Source organism: Rhodamnia argentea, chromosome 7 (genome assembly GCF_020921035.1).
Source record: "Rhodamnia argentea isolate NSW1041297 chromosome 7, ASM2092103v1, whole genome shotgun sequence".
Lineage (NCBI taxonomy): Eukaryota > Viridiplantae > Streptophyta > Magnoliopsida > Myrtales > Myrtaceae > Rhodamnia > Rhodamnia argentea.
Genome location: NC_063156.1, coordinates 3050027 through 3067380, shown reverse-complemented (window position 1 = coordinate 3067380; position 17354 = coordinate 3050027). Strand labels below are relative to the sequence as shown.

The window sequence follows — 17354 nt, the reverse complement described above, 5'->3', positions numbered from 1 at the left end:
TTTAAAATTGTATTTTTGGATGCCACATGGTCCATGCCTTCCTTACGAACCATAGTATAATGTCATGTGCGTTGCACATGTTAAGATCACATATTTTCTAGAGGATGTGCATATATCAATGCGATTAAGTTACCAGCAATTAAAGAGTGGGAGAGAGAAATAGGATTGCATTTGGAATTAGAATTGGAAGACTTTAGTTTACTTTTCTTTTTGTTATCAGGTTTTTTCGCAATATGAAACCTGAGCGCAATTGATAATTGAATTCTTAGGCATAAGACTAGTGAATCAATCGAACAAATAAACTATTGGCGATCAATAAAATAGAAGTATATTTATTGATACTGTACATGATATCCTTACAGCTACATATTTGCAAAGAGATATTTGTGATAAGTCTTATATAGGAGAAATATTAGATATTTAATATGAAAAAAACAACTCAAAATTTTAGATATACCATTGCCGTAAAAATTTCATATTCTTCAAAATAGTTTTACGACATTATTTTATTTGAAAGCAGAATAATTTGCAAGCCGTATAGTTATACAATTAGGCATACTGTAACAATGTGATTTGAAGACAGTCATGATGATATTTGAAAGCAAAATGTTCCCCGCGAATGTTCGTTCCATGCTTAGACAATCGTAAACCCAGGATAGGAAGTAAATCTAGCTCGAATGCTTTGGTTTGCACCCATATTCTTCCTCCTACCGGTCATTTCCATCAACAATTTGCCGAAACCGTAGACATCAGCTTTGTAAAAACGCCCCCAACGTTATTATAGACCTGCTCCGGAGCCGTGCATTCGAAGGTTACTCCCAAGGCGGTTAGAGACATGGTGGTTACTGTTTAGCCCGCCGGGGTACAACCTCGCGAGCTCAAAGTTCAATACATTGGGAGTGAAACTCTTGCCGAGAAGGTTACTGTAAGGCGTGAAATCAAAGTGCAGAAATTTGCGTGTCGCGTCCTCAGTGAAGATATTATGTCCCGCTACCATGGAATTTGGAATGCATCAAACACTTATCACCACGCTCACAAAAGCTCAGCGCTTAGCAATTTTGAGACAGCAATCCTAGATTAAATGCAATTTCAGAAAGATTGTAAGAATCAAAGGAATCACGAAGCGCCCCATACGTGGCGACCACTGGATTGGAGTGTCACGGAGCCCCGCGTAGTGCAGGATGTGTGCTAGTTGGGTTTCGAAGGAAAGACTCCAAAGCCCAATGTCACTCCTCGTAACACTATACTAAAAATCGTCACTAGGATTTCTATTGGATTCGAAAGTCAATATAATAGATGATACTTTAATCTGATGATAAAATCTGATTAAAATCCATAAACATAGTCGCAAACATATATAATCTGATAATAGCTGGGAAAGAGGAGCTACACATAAAGCATTATGAACACTACCCGTTTCTATTTGCCATATATGTCCCGGGATCAAATGGTATTGATACGTGCCTATGCTTGTGTGATGCTAATACTAGTAACCTCAAGATGAGAATCTTCATAAATTGCTGCACTAGTTGATGAGGTGGATATAGTATCGCTGCCTTCCTCAGCCCATGTTCCATCATCTCTTGTGGACACTTCTGTTGGATAAAAGAGTGGCTTGGGAGGTAATTGTAGATCATCTGCTTCTCCTTCCAGCATTTCCAAGACTTTGCGCATCGAAGGGCGATCGCTAGGATTCAATTGAATGCACCAAAGAGCAACTATCATCATCTTCTTTACTATTATCCTATCCTCCTCACTAACTTGTTTCATCGGGATGTCTAATCCTTCATTAAGTTGGTGATGAACCCATAAAGGAAAGTAAATCTGGCTAGAATGCTCTGTGTATGCTTCTAGATTCTTCCTGCCACTAGCCATTTCCATCAACAATTTACCAAAACTGTAGACATCAGCTTTGTAAGAGACGCCCCCGAGGTCCCTGTAGACCAGCTCTGGTGCCATGTATCCTAAAGTTCCTCTTGCAGCAGTCACAGATACGGTGTTGTAGTCCGTGGGGTACAATTTGGCAAGCCCAAAGTCAGAAACTTTTGGGTTGAAATCCCTATCGAGAAGAATGTTGTGAGGCTTAATATCAAAGTGTAGAATTTGCATGTCGCATCCTCGATGAAGATACTCAATCCCTCTAGCCACTCCAAGAGCAATCTCGAACACTTCCTTGCAATCAAGAGAAGTCCCTTCCGCTCGTGAGAAAATATGCTTATCCAAAGACCCATTGTGCATGAAATCGTAGACAAGAGCTTGTTTGGAGCCCTCGAAACAATAACCAATGAGTCCAGCCACATTAACATGGTGAATTCTTCCAATGGTAGCCACTTCGCTGATGAAATCCTGCCCGTTCGTTTTCCCCTTCTTTAGAATCTTGACCGCCGCCTCGCGGCCGCTCCGGAGCTTTCCTTTGAACACGGAACCGTACCCTCCCTCGCCTAGCTTGTCCTTGAGGCCGCCCGTGATTTTCCTAATGTCCGAGTAAGAGTACCTTATTGGCAAGAAGTTATTATTGGACTGCAAGAATTCCTCAACGTTTTGATCCATTGCTAAGTGTCTTCTCCTCCATTTGTGTATTAGCAATGTCAGCACGCATGGGGCTCCCATGATGAATTTCACAGCCATGCAAGGAAATACTGTGGGTGTGTTAAATGTTTGCATTTAGAAATATAAAGTCGATTCCACAATGATAAGACTCTAGTAATATTACCGATGACAAAGAGCCGGATCATCGTATCGACGTAATAGTTGGCCCCTAATCCGCAAGTGAGTCTGAATCTGTAACAAGTTTCAGCTGAAGAAAATTTAAAAGACACTTGTTTAGACCATAATCAACCAAATGAGCATATCGGTTCGATCCACTAATATTTGTGGGCGGGATTCGAGTTAAATAGATAGACAAAAGAACAAATAAGGAAATTATTGTCGTACGAATAACAAATTTGGGGCGTGTTAAATATTTTGCATTTTTCGATTAAAAAAATTTTGCATTTAGAAAAAGCTAAAATTAATTCCACAATGAGAAGATTGTATTAATATGTTACCGATCCCATAGAGCGGGTACCAGTAAATAATCCCGGCAATCATTGAGAGGTAAAGGCGGATGCGTCCTGCAAAAGAGTTTGAATATGTGACAAGTGAAAGCTGAAGAAAATTTAAAATAACAATAAAAACTTAATTAGATACGTAAGTGCTGGATCTTAACATGCATTTTCAAAGGGATTCTACTAGCTTAATAGTTTTTGAGTAACCATGAGAGTAACAACATATTGTGAGACACAAATTATTGAAAGAGTGGATCTCGGAACGACTCTTAATTATTACTATTATTTGTCACATAATCAGTTCTCTTTTCAAATCCCATGGGCTCTGAGAAGCTATGCAGATGGCCCGAGCTCAATTTTTTTTTTTTGTACATTCGGAAGCCCGAGCTCAATTTCACGAAGATGAAATTACCTAGAAGTAGGTGAAAATTCCTGCAAAAGAGAGTGAACATGTGACAACTGAAAGCTGGAGAAATTAACAAGACTCTTATTTAGACCATAACAAGCAATGAGTACATCAGTTCAATCCATTAGCGGAATTCGAATAAAAACAAATCAGTAAATAATGTATTTATTGTTATACTTATAAAATATCACAATAGGATTAACCTAACTACTTGATCTAAATGGGCATATTCACATCACATGGGCTCCGTGAAGATATACAGATGACCACGCTCAATTTCACGTTTAGATCAAATTTCGCAGACTTTGATCAGATATGTCATCACAATATATTTTTATTTTATCTATTTATTTTGAGAAAACTGAACAAAGTCAGAAGTTCTTGCCAATCTTGGATCCGCACTGAATTTGGCGCTTGCTGCTGATGCCCCAATAATAATGGCCTTTGCAATGCATCTTACCCACAATTGGAAGCCAGGAAAGCTCAAATCCATAAACCATCTGTTCATGGATTTGGGCACAGGACCGAAGATTAGTGCCATCGACCCACCAAGGTGTCATTGCCATAAGCTCTATAGTGCATGCAGTTTCCACGTTCGAGACATTCGCATCAACCATGGCATATATTCGCCTTCTTGTACTAGAAAAATTCGAAAGTTCGACCCCATCAAGGCACGATGAAGCGTCAACGTAAAGCCGAGAATCAACCGCCTTCGTGCATTTCACGATCGAAACGGTCTTGGATGGCTCTCGACCATAGAACATGGACGAGTCGTAGTCACAAGCACTATACGGATCTTGGTGGCTGAAGTTGCCGCACGACAAGGATAGGCGAGGAAGAGACGAACAGTCGCCCTTTCTCATCCCTACATCGGCAACCCTGATCGTGTAGTTGGTATGGTCGATGTGCCGTACGTAGTACTCACCCGAATACAAACTCAAAATGGTCCAATTATTTAAGCAGGATAGCTCATAATTAGAGTCGCCGCAGATCTTCGGATCGCCCTTCAGCCGAAACGGAAAGCTTATATTCGTGACCTCGCCACAAGAGCTGGTGCACTGATTATTCTCCGTGGCGATGCTAAGTGACTGATGTAGAACAAAAAAGAGAAGGAGGAGGAGATGATCTTTGGGCATTGGTCATTCAATGGGAGAGAAGTGAACACGAATGAAGTAAGAAAATCAAGTGTTTAGTGTTGAGTATGTAAATAGAAAGATAGGTAATGGTTAGAGAAGAAGAAATCTCTCAAACTACAAACTCTTTGTGTGGATGTGAGTGATTTGGGGTGTGCCGATCACAACATGGGACGTGTGAGAGAAGGAAGAGATTGGGATTGGTCGGCGGAAAAGTCAAGGTCGGTCAACGTAGGAGGCAAGGACAAAGGGAGACTTTATGCACCGCCACAAATCTTAAAGTTTCAATCGACCTTGGCTGCGCCGCGAGGTCAGAGCCAACCTTGCCCCGCCCCGGCGGCTATGGGGAGGGACAAGAAGGGTGGATTAGGAGATTGAAATTTGACGGTTTGAAATGAGAGTCGAAAAGATCATGTTAATTCATCTTTCAATGAATTACGCCTTTTCCGATAAAAAGAAAATAATCAAGTGTTTGGCATTGAGAGGTAGAATGAGAGAGATAAAGGGGCCCTGTTTCTTTCTCGAAATAATGACGAGAGAAGGCAAAAGTGGGACGCATCAGACACGGAAAAGCTGTGGGAATGGTCGCTGAGAAGTCACAGTCCAATCGACTTTGGCCCGTCATGCAAGGCGATCGACTTGACTTTACATGTGGCCGAAGACTCGCGGGATGCATTCGGTCTGAACACACCTTCTTTTTTCATCCTGAAGGTGGTAAAAAAAAATCTTATAGAAAATAATGACTTTTCCAATGTCTATTCCTTATTAATACAAACCTCAAGTTTGCAAATTTTGAAATTGCATATTCGGATGTAACATGATTCATGCCTTTTTCTTACGTACCAGTACAATGCCATGTGATTAAGTCGTGATTGGAGGGCTCTTTAGAGTGTTAATGAGAAAATGAGATATATTCAATTCAGAAGATAATCATGAAGGAAACAATACGATTATTTTCACAGCCAAAGGGTTCAAAGGAAGAAATGAAATGTCAACAAGCTGAATTGGGTGGTTTTTGTAGTCAAATCATTGGCACATAGTACTTGCTCGATAATAAATCTAAAACAGTGCGATTATTTTCACAGGCTAACTCGTAAGCTTCTCGGAACACCTTTTAGTCGAAAAGAGTAGCTTATATTGATAACATTGCCACATGAGGTGAATTTCCCGAATCGATACTACCAATATGGAAGCATAACTAATAATAAAGATAAGTTGCTTTAGCATCGCAATGTTTGTTGCATGCACTTGCAAGTCACGAATTGAATCGGATCGGAAAGCTAGCATAAACAAAGGAGCGATGATATAGTTACGCTCAACTGTTCTAAAAGTCTAAGTTGTTAGATGAATGAGTTGGGAGGTAAATAGAGATTCGAAAAGATTTAAAGTGAGATTTTGTGAAATCACTACCAACTGCTTCGATAGTTTAAATTGTTAAATAAAAATGTAATTTAATATTGATTATTTCACCGATGGGTTGGTCAATCTCACATAGACGAATAAATCTCCAAACTACTACTACTTGTGCAGTATCGTGAATTGAATGACTTGGGGGTGGGCCTAATAAATATGATTGACGTATGATTGAAGAAGTCAAGTGTGGGACTCGAAAGCCGATGAGTCAAAGTCGATCGACATGCGTAGAGGAGCACCAGAGAATCGAAAGAAAAAGCAAAAAGATCATGCATTGCGAACCATCCTGGAAAAGCTCGTAAAAGAATAATTTGGGAAGCTGCCAAACAGGTGTCATTGTCATCGACTGTGAATATGATGGGCCAAAATTTCAAAGGATGGAGATTATATAAATGATCTTTGAACTTTGATATAATGTACAATGTCGCCCTTAAATTTTTAATTTGTTCAATATGATTCTCGAACTTTATTTCAATGTGCAATATCGTCCCTAAACTTTTAACTTTTTCAATGCATTCGCTGAACTTTTAGTACATATTCAATCCACTCTTTAAATTACATAAAAATATACGATATTCACTCTAAACTTGAATTAATGGAAGGGCAATATTAAATAAAATGGATGGCATTGAATAAATTAATAGTTCAAGAATGACAATGCACATTGGTGATGAGCGTGAACTATCAAAAGGGGTATTTTTCCTCGTACCGTGCTTTGCAAGTTGGAATAAGAGATGACAATGATTGTCTCTTTATTCGGAAGATTTACTTTTGGCATTGTTTAGTTATTTGATTCCCGTAAAATTGGATTTGTCAAAGAATGAAAATTCAATTCCTAAATTTTCCATTTAGAAGAAAGGGATTTGGATCACCTAACATTGAGATTTTCGTGACATGCTCACCATTACTTAAATCAGGCCGTCCAAATGAAAATAGACGGCCAAGAATGGGCCACGTCATTTATTGAGGGGGAGGGAAAAAATTTAGGCGGGAATTTTTTTGGGATTTGAAAATTTTCGAATCCCAACCCTCTCTCAAATCATGCCGTCCATTTTCATTTGTACGGCCTAATTTAAGTAATGGTAAACATGTCATGAAAACTCCAATTTTAGGTGATCCGGATCCAGAAGAAAGACTACCGTAGGAGCTAGAACACTTTGCATAATAGGATTTCTTTTTGAAAAATTATGGCAGTAAATTACCTAGCAACCTTTGATAAAATTCCAATATCATCATAATTATACTCTATCACCACCAAAGTCATGGAAAAGTCTAAGTCCATTACCTCTTGCTATCACCGACTCCGAAACAAACATCTCGCTAATGATACTTAAGGTTTCATGGTATCATCTCCTCATTCGATTTTGTAGAGAATGTCATGGATCAATGTATATACCAGAAGATCGGTGAGAGTAAAATTTGTTTCCTTGTGCTATATGTGGATGATATTTTACTTGCAACCAATGATATGGGGATGCTACATGAGGTGAAACAATTTCTCTCTAAGAGTTTTGACATGAAGGATATGGATAAGGCATCTTATGTCATTGGCATTAAGATTCATAGGGATAGAACTCGAGACATTTTGGGACTGTCTCAAGAAATCTATATTAATAAAGTCTTAGAGAGATTTCGGATGAAAGATTTTTCATCGAGTATAGCACCTATTGTGAAGGGTGATAGGTTCAATTTGAATCGGTGCCCGGGAATGATTTAGAAAGGGAACAAATGAAATATATTCCATATGCTTCTATTGTCGGAAGCTTAATATATGCTCAGGTTTGCACTCGACCTAACATTGCGTTCGTTGTGGGAATGTTGAGAAGATATCAGAGTAATCTAGGTATTGACCACTAGAGAGCTGCAAAGAAGGTGATGAAGTACCTTCAAGGTACAAAAGGTTACATGCTTATGTATAGGCGAACCGACATTCTAGAGGTAATTAGTTATTCGGATTTGAACTTTGCTGGTTGTGTTGATTCTCGAAAATCAATATATGGATACATCTTTATGTTTGCTTTGCGAGCCGTATCATGGAGGAGTGCGAGGCAGACCTTAGTTGTTATTTCCACTATGGAGGCTGAGTTCGTTTCTTGTTTTGAGGCCACCTCGCATGGTGTGTGGTTGAAAAGTTTCATTTCAGGGCTTAGAGTTGTGGATTCCATTATTGGGCCATTAAGATTGTTTTGTGACAATTCAGCTGCAGTTTTCATGACTAGAAACCACAAGAGTGGTAGTCAAAGCAAGCACATCGACATTAAGTATTTAGCCATAAGGGAACGTGTTAAGGAAAAGAAAATGGTCATAGAACACATTAGCACTGAATTGATGTTAGTTGATCCTTTGACTCAAGGCATGCCACCAATAAGATATAAGGATCATGTGGTTATGATGGGAATAGGTCTTATCATGTAATTTTATTCATATGTACAAATTTATGAAACTCTTATTTATTTATTATGTTTTTCTCAATTCTGGTGTACACATTCATTTATTCTGAAAAAAATTTGCCATCTTTGACTTGGAATAAACTTAAAGTTTATCCGTTAAGTAGACCTAGAATAAGCATAGGGTTTATTCATTAAGTTGTGTTATTACATATGGGTTGATTTAGATGAGATAAGGTGCATTGTGATACATTGAAGATACCACTTGTTCTAAGAGGACATATCGCCATGATTCATGTACTTTGTCTTCAGCATAACTTCTTGCGAATTTAGTTCAATATTTCATTTGATGAAATGTTGGGATCAAGTCGGAGAATATTATAATATTTTATAGATAATGTGATCCCACATTTGATTTTATTAATATTTCATGGATTGCATTAACTTAAGTGATAACTATTCTCGCCCAAGAGTCACGAAGCCCAAAAGTTGCGATAACGTCTTGATGGACGACGTTATCCGAAGGGCTACAAAAGGGAGAATATAAAAGGGTCATCGAAGCCAATCCCTCTCATTGTTAGTTTTCATTCTAACGTACATACAGAATGTACATTTCTGCAGTAAACACACGCCATCGTATAGAGAGGGCAATTGGCTAGAAGCACCCATTGTCAATCGTTCATCACTCCACGAATTTTGATTTGTCAATTGTTTTCATCAATGGCTGGAGGTAAGTAAAGATTCTTTACGTTTTTGCATTCGGTTCTGATTATAGGTGATTTTGTTTTGACAACGTATAATCGGGACATTCAGTCTCTATAATTTCTTACAACTTCTTCCACCGGAACGACCAATCCTTCACCGAGTTGGTCATGAACCCACAAAGGAAAGTAAATCTGATTGAAGTACTTTGAAAACGCGTCCACATTCTTCCTCCTCCTGGTCATTTCCATTAGCAATTTTCCAAAACTTTAGACATCGGCTTTGTAAGAGACGCCCCCAAAATTCTTAAAGACGAACTCCAAAGCCATATATCTTAAGGTTCCTCTTGCGGTAATAGACACGGTGTTGCAATCCGAGGGATGCAGTCTTGCGAGCCCAAAGTCGCAAACTTTTGAGGTGAAATCTCTGTCGAGAAGAATGTTGTCCTAGCGAAACAGTGCGACCGTTCACAAAAGAGTCGCAATTATTTTTCTATTATTTTTAATTTCAGATTTTAATTTTAATTTCTTACGACCTTTGAAAGGTTACAACTTTTTCAAACATGAAAAGGTGCATCCAAATCACCAGTCCTCAAACATGAAGAGTTGTGCTTGAATTTATAGTTTTCAGACGCAAAGAGTTGTATTCTTTTCAGACGCGAAAAGTTATGTTCCTCTCGCTATTATATATTAAATGATTCTTTTCAATAATGATTTACTTCAACTTCTATTTTTTTTTTTTTTCAAAGAGATACGGCCGTCTTTTCCATTATTTCACTTTAAGAGTTCTTAGAAAAATATTAGAATAACTATCTGATATTCTCATTCCAAAATTATGTTGTGTCCTTGGACGATTTTTGCTAGTACCCATTAGTAACGTTGTGAGGTAAATAATTCATTAAAAATAGCGTTATCACGCCTCTAAATCTGATTTCATTTCTTCCCGTTCATTCACTAAATATTTTCTAAACACCTAGGAAATCGGTAGAAACAAGGTAGGTTTCAGGTTCTGGGGTACAAAATTTGGGAAACCAGTCTTGATGGGTAAGATACTGGAAAAAACCTAGAATCGCTCACCCCTAAATGCGCTTGTGGCTACACCTGTCATCGGTGTCCCCACCATGCACGTATTGCGCAGCGGGGCTGCCGATTCCCCTCCACTACTCATCCTCTTCTTCGTCTTCTTTACTTCGATCTGAGAGTGGAGATGGAATCCAGAAAAGAGGAGAGATCTGAATAAGATCACGCGAGAGAAGGATAAACGAGAATCAGAATGTATTATTTTCATTTGTTTAGCTTAATTTTCGAATTATCCTTTACTGTGTTTGAGTCTAGAAACAATCTCCATCGCCAAAGGAAGAGATTTTTTTTTTTTTTGGTCGGAAGCTAAAGGAGAGAGATTAGCAGGAAGCAAAAAGTAACACGATCTTTCCGTTATTTCGGATTTGGTCCCTTAACTTTTTTTTTATTTTGCTCTGTGTTGTAAATTAAGGAGCTTGTTGTGATGCTCCATTTGTTTCGCGGAAAATATGACCTTTTCGGAAAATATTTTCCGGGTGAAAATGACTTCCTTTTCCAATGTTTTGCAAAAACTTGAAAAAGTTTCGGAAATTATTTTCTACCGTTTGGTAAGGAAAATTCGTCTTATTTTAAGTTTGGAGAGTTGGTTACATTAATTTTTCAATTAATGCCCTTCCGATACCAATTTCATGAAAAAGTTCAATTTGGCAATTTCGATGAATTCTGACTTGAAGTTTAAAGGTGCAATTTTTTGTGTTTTCTTTTTACGATTTTTTTTTATATTTCGAAATTAAAAAATAAAGGAAAATTAAAGTGAATTGGTTCAAGATTACCCTTTCGAATTTGAAACAATATCAAATCGATTCGATCTTACTTGCAGATAGGGCCGGCGATGGTGCGAATGGCGGTGTCTCAAGCGAAGGAGCCTCACGGTTCATGGTGAGTTACGGGGATGCTTCGGCAATCTCAAATCAAAATCAATTCCACATGTGAACTTATTGCGCCCATGGAAATTGCCACCTTGCAAGGCGGGGGACTCGCAGCCATGCTCTCTATTGTGGCCGTGAAGTCTTCAATGAATTTCCGTGGCCTCAAAAGTCTCCCCTGATTAGAATTTGCGGGAAGAGTCGCCTGGTTGTCATCACTGCTTAGTAAGGGAGCTCATGGGTGACTGCTATGAATCGTTTTCTCGGCGAATGTTCACCATCGGGCAAACTCGCTAAAACAGAAAGAATGGAGCTTCGCCTGGCCATTAGTAAAAGCACGAGAACAGAGGGAGAGAGATGTGCCTCTGATTTTTGTGGAAACAAATGAAGGGGGAGGGGGATCTCTGGCGTCACCCCCGCTAGTGATGCTGCCGGTGTTCACCGAGAAGCAGGTAGTCCCCGTCGATCGCACCGCGGAGGTCTCGTAGCGCCTCTTGGAGGCCACCCTCAACAACGACTCGGGATCGACCTTCGAATGCCTCGCCGACCCACTCGTCGACATCAACTACGTCGGGGCGGTGAGCCTCAAGACCAAGAAGGCCAACGTCATCCTGCGCGGCGAGTCCGCCGCCGAGCTCCGCGTGGAGCACGAGGAGTTCGGGACGAACGTCATGGCTTTGTTCCTTGCTATAGCTTTCCTTGCTCGAGGCCAATGCCACCGGCTGCGGCTGCGATCGGCGACCAGCCGAGGGAGAAGAAGGAATACTAAAAAAAAAAGGGTAGGGAAGACGAAAAAGAAAAAAAAAATAAAGAAAGTAATTAAAAAATAAAAAATAAAATTTTTGAATTTTGAAAAAATAAATAAAAAACGAAAAGAAAGCAAATTGAAAAGAAAAAATAGTTGAAAGAGAGGAGAAATGAAAAGTGTGGAAAATGTTTTCCTCTTCCCAAAATGAGGAAATCATTTTCCTTAGTTTTAGAAGGTTTTTTTTGTTGACCGGAAAATATTTTCCGTTGACCGCTCATTCTCCCCTCCCCCCAAAACACTGGAAATTGGGGAAAATGTTTTCTGGAAAAATATTTTCCGTGAAACAAACAGAGTTAGTGTTCTTCGCTTTTCCCGTCATTTAAGGCTCGATTTGTTTTGCGAAAAATAAGTGATTTGGAAAACATTTTTCTGAAAATGGTCGTGTGCATCACTTAAATTAATTAGTTAATGACAAATTCTTTCATTACCAACGGAGCCTAAACAGAAGTTTATCATCTCTTCCAAGATCTTATCATCTCTCCATCCATCATTTTCGACATTATTCGAAGCCACACTTGGTGCGCAACGAAGCCATGCGTATATGGCAATTGGAGTGCCATGAAGCTACGCGATGCGCGGGTTGTGCGCTGATTAGTTTTGAAGCAAAGACTACGAAACCCAAACTGCTCCGAAAGTCCAAAGTATGATTAATGACATCTTTAATATGCCGATGATAATCTGAGTTATAAACATATACAATCCGTGTTAATGAAAAGGGAGGTACACATAAAACAGCATCAATATGATTCATTTCTATTTGCCACGTATATCACAGGATCAAAGGGTTTTGATATGTGCCTATGCTTGTGTAATACCACTCAAAGTCTGCTCAAGAGGAGAATCATCATAAGTTAATGCACTAGTTGATGAAGTGGATCCAGTCGCTTCGCCATTGTTAGTCCAAGTTCCATCATCCCTTGTTGACAATTCTGCTGGATAAAAGAGTGGCTTCGGAGGTATTCGTAGGTCATCTACTTCTCCTTCCAGCATTTCAAGGCTTTGCGCATCGCAGGGCGGTAGCCCGGATTCAATTGAATGCACCAAAGACCAACTATCATCATTTTCTTTGTAATACTCCTATCCTCCTCGCCGACGTTTTTTATGGGAACGTCCAATCCTTCGCAGAGTTGGTCATGAACCCATATAGGAAAGTACGTCTAGCTTGAATGCTCTACATTGGCATCCATATTCTTCCTTCCACTAGCCATTCCCATCAGCAATTTACCGAAACTGTAGACATCAGCTTTGTAAGAGACGCCCCTGAGGTTCCTATAGACCAGCTCTGGAGCTATGTATCCTAAAGTTCCTCTTGCAGCAGTCATGGATATAGTGTTGTACTCCGTGGGATACAATTTGGCAAGCCCAAAGTCAGAAATTTTTGGGTTGAAATCCTTGTCGAGAAGAATGTTGTGAGGCTTGATATCAAAGTGCAAAATTTGAATGTTGCATCCTCGATGAAGATACTCAATCCCTCTAGCCACTCCAAGAGCAATCTTGTACACTTCCTTGCAATCAAGAGAAGTCCCTTGTCCTCCTTGTGAAAAAATGTGCTTTTCCAAAGACCCATTGTGCATGAAATCGTAAACAATAGCTTGTTTAGAGCCCTCGCAGCAAAAACCAATGAGACCAACCACATTAACATGGTAAATTCTTTCGATGGTAGCCACTTCACTAATGAAGTCCTGCCTGTTCGCTTTCCCCTTCTTCAGAATCTTCATAGCCACCTCGCGGCTGCTCCGGAGTCTTCCTTGAAAATGGAACCGTCACCCCCCTCGCCTAGCTTGTCCTTGAGACCGTCCATGATTTTCTTGATGACTGAGTAAGAGTACCGTAGTGGCAAGAAGTTATTGTTGGACTGCAAAAATTCTTCAACATTTTGATCCATTGCTAAGTGCCTTCTCCTCCATTTGCGTATTAGCAATATCATCACACATGGGGCTCCCACGATGAACTTCACAACAATGAATGGCACTGTAATTTTGGGGAAAGCGCAAGAAAATTGTGGGTGCGTTATTAATCTTGTTGTAATATAACGCGGAAGCTAACCTAGATCTTGCAAATAAATCAATGCGAAAAGCCTAGAGAAATAACGATGAACAATAAAGGACACCGGAGATTACGTGGTTCGGTCCGAATATCGGTACCTACATCCACGGGAGAGCCAGCAAGAACAATCCACTATAATCGGAGAATCGGAATTACAATCACTCAATACGCTCGTGTTTCCCGCACCTAGATTATACCCAAACCCCAAGTGTTTATAAATAAAACAACTCAATCGGATATACGAAAACTCACGAAGCACAAATATCACCACGTTAGAGAATCCGCTCGTGCGACGCTCCCTGCGGCTTCAAGACTCTTCACCGTTTTGCGACACATCAATGACCAGAGTTTTTTATCTTTCGTACGCCGCTAGGATAGAGTCTACTGTGCGGCTTCTTGGAGCGGCTCCTGTACGAAGTCTGCAATTCTTTGGCGTGCAGAGAAGAAAACCCTAAAAAACAAAACCAACCCCTTTTTGTTTTCTTTTCTTTTCTTCTCCCTTTTTTTTTTCTTTCTTTTAATGGTCCATGGGCCCACCAATCTGCAGCCTTGTCTTTTCTATTCTTTAGCCAACTACAGGAAGAAATGTCCACATTCTAAAGTGGGCAAATCTTGAACTTGGTCAAACCGGTCAAACGTAATTATCATATGCAAACGAATTGACTAACCGTCCAAAATCGAGACATAGTTTAACAATTCTCCACCTTGGCTCGATGTTTGAAAACAAGTCATAGTGCTCATCATTCATGCTGCTCTCCTAACGCCCCAATGGGCGATCATTCTTTACAAACGCCAATAGTGCTCAAGCAGAGCTTGAGCTTCGCCAAAGGAACAGGCTTGGTCATCATGTCCGCAGGGTTCTCCGCTGTCGCTATCTTTTTCACAACAACCTTACCCTTCGCTAAGACAACTCGGATGAAGTGGTACCCGATATTGATATGTTTCGTTCACTCGTGATAAACTGGATTATACGCCGGATAAATCGCACATTGGTTATCACAGTGTATATCAACACTTTTCTGTTCTAACCCAAAGTCCAAGAGCAAACCTTGTAGCCATATCGCCTCTTTCGCTACAAAGGTTAGTGCCATGTACTCCGCCTCGGTCGACGACAAGGCTACGTGGTCTCGTAAGGACGCCTTCCAACTAAGCGCACCACCCGCAAGCGTAAATACGTACCCGGCTAAAGATCTACACTCATCCAAGTCACCTGCATGATCGGAATCCACAAAACCGGTGGTCTCACTGCCATTCTTGTCCCTCCGGTATACTATACCAACGTCTGCCGTCCCCTTCAAATATCCGAGGATCCATTTCACGACTTCCCAATGAGTTTTACCCGGACGCTTCATATAACGACTAACTACACCGACAGCTTGTGAAATATCGGGCCTAGTGCATACCATAGCATACATAATACTACCCACGGCACTAGAATAAGGAACACGGGACATATGCTCCTCCTCCTCCTCGGTCTGCGGCGATAACTTAACCGAAAGTTTAAAATGCTTCGCTAATGGAGTACTCACGGACTTCGCCGACTGCATATTAAAACGTGCTACAATCTTCTCAATATATTTCTTTTGAGACAGACGTAATAATCCTGCAGTCCTGTCACACAAAATCTCCATACCCAAAATTTTCTTTGCAGCACCTAAATCTTTCATCTCAAACTCAGCACTCAATTGCCTCTTCAGCACATCAATATCAGACATATTTTTCGCTGCTATCAACATATCATCAACATATAATAGCAGATATATCAAAGACCCGTCCTCCAATCTCCTATAATAAACACAGCTATCCATCCGACTCTTTGCATAGTTTTGACTAGCCATGAAAGCATCAAAACGTTTATACCATTGCCTAGGAGATTGTTTCAGCCCATATAATGATTTCTTTAATAAGCAAACATGGTCTTCATTACCCGGAATAGCAAATCCCTCCGTCTGCCTCATGTAAATCTGCTCCTCCAACTCACCGTGAAGAAACGCCGTTTTTACATCAAGCCGCTCCAACTCGAGATCCCGTGCAGCAACTAAGGCAAGTAAAACACGAATAGAAGTATGCCTTACCACATGAGAAAACACCTCATTGTAGTCAATGCCCTCCCATTGGGTATACCCCTTCGCAACAAGCCTCGCCTTGTACCTTGCTGCCTCGACACCGGGAATGCCCTCTTTCCGTTTATAGACCCATTTACTTCCGACAATCTTCTGGCTCTTGGGTACTTTAACTAACTCCCATGTCTGATTTCGATGGAGTGATTCCATCTCTTCACTCATAGCCCCTAGCCATTGCGACGACTCAGAACTAGCCATCGCCTCAGAGTAAGACGAAGGCTCATCTGTCTCCACCTCATCACCTACGGTCAAAGCATAAGCAAAATCTGTATAAGCATAACGTACCGGTGGTTTAATTTGCCTTCTTTGTCTGTCTGCGGCTATACTATGCTTGGGCCGTGCTGGTTGTTCACTATCACCGACTTCGAGAACTGCGGCTTCATCTGCAGCCTGAACATCTGTTACCTCCGAGGTCTCCGGAGTCTCCACCTGAAGCTCCACCTCACTACTAACACCATGATCTGCCCGCTCTGCTGGTTGTGTCTCGTAACTCCTCTATTCGAAGCATTGCGGTCTCGTCGAAGATCACATCTCTGCTGATTAGAAAATCGGGTGATGCGGGATCGGTGCACCACAACCGGTAGCCTTTCACCCCATGCGCATAACCCAGAAATATGCACTTCTTCGACCTTGGCTCAAGCTTACCATCACTCGCATGAGCATACGCGGGACATCCGAATATTCGTAATCCGGAGTAATCAACAAGTTTCCCCGACCATACTTCCTCTGGAGTCTTCCACTCGATAGCAGATGATGGAGATCGATTAATTAGGTAACATGCCATGTTCACTGCTTCGGCCCAAAATTCCTTGCCTATTCCAGCATGCGAAAGCATGCTCCGAGCCCGCTCAAGTAAAGTTCTGTTCTTCCGTTACGCCACGCCATTCTGCTGTGGTGTCCCAGTGCTTGTGCGGTGTCTCACAATCACTTCTCTCTCGCAGAACTCGGTAAAATCTTTACCACAGAACTCCATACCGTTATCGGTTCTCGGGCACTTAATCTGTTTATCCGATCGCTTCTCAATCAATGCCTTAAATTTCTTGAACCGATCAAACACATCAGATTTGTGCTTTAGAAAGTATACCCATACCTTCCTGGAATAATCGTCGATAAATGTCAACATATAACGAGCACCTCCTTTCGAAGGAACCGGAGACGGGCCCCAGACGTCCGAATGAATATATTCTACCGATTGCTTGGTCGAATGAATACCTGTAGCAAACTTAATCCCGCGCTGCTTCCCAAAGATGCAGTGCTCACATAAGTCTAACTTACTTGTCTTCTGACCCTTGAACAACCCTCTATCACTCAGCATCGTCATACCCGCCTCACTCATGTGCCCTA

The 17354-nt window shown here is 40.7% G+C and overlaps 2 protein-coding genes across 3 annotated transcripts in view; both read right to left on the bottom strand.

Moving 5' to 3' along the window:
* Nucleotides 1-17354, bottom strand: part of LOC125315872 (rust resistance kinase Lr10-like) — a 61369-nt gene that overhangs the window by 25025 nt on the left and 18990 nt on the right. For both annotated transcript variants that reach the window (XM_048281964.1, XM_048281963.1), the window contains exon 2: nucleotides 9313-9319. The gene's annotated coding sequence lies outside the window, so the exon portion shown is untranslated. The remainder of the gene's footprint in view (nucleotides 1-9312; nucleotides 9320-17354) is intronic.
* On the bottom strand, nucleotides 12598-13559 carry LOC125315845 (rust resistance kinase Lr10-like). The gene has a single exon (XM_048281837.1). The coding sequence runs from the start codon at nucleotides 13557-13559 to the stop codon at nucleotides 12999-13001; it is 561 nt and encodes a 186-aa protein (XP_048137794.1). The 3' UTR covers nucleotides 12598-12998.

Coding starts and splice junctions, on each gene's coding strand:
- LOC125315845 (XM_048281837.1), bottom strand. CDS start 13,559: ATGAAGATTCTGAAGAAGGGGAAAGCGAACAGGCAGGACTTCATTAGT.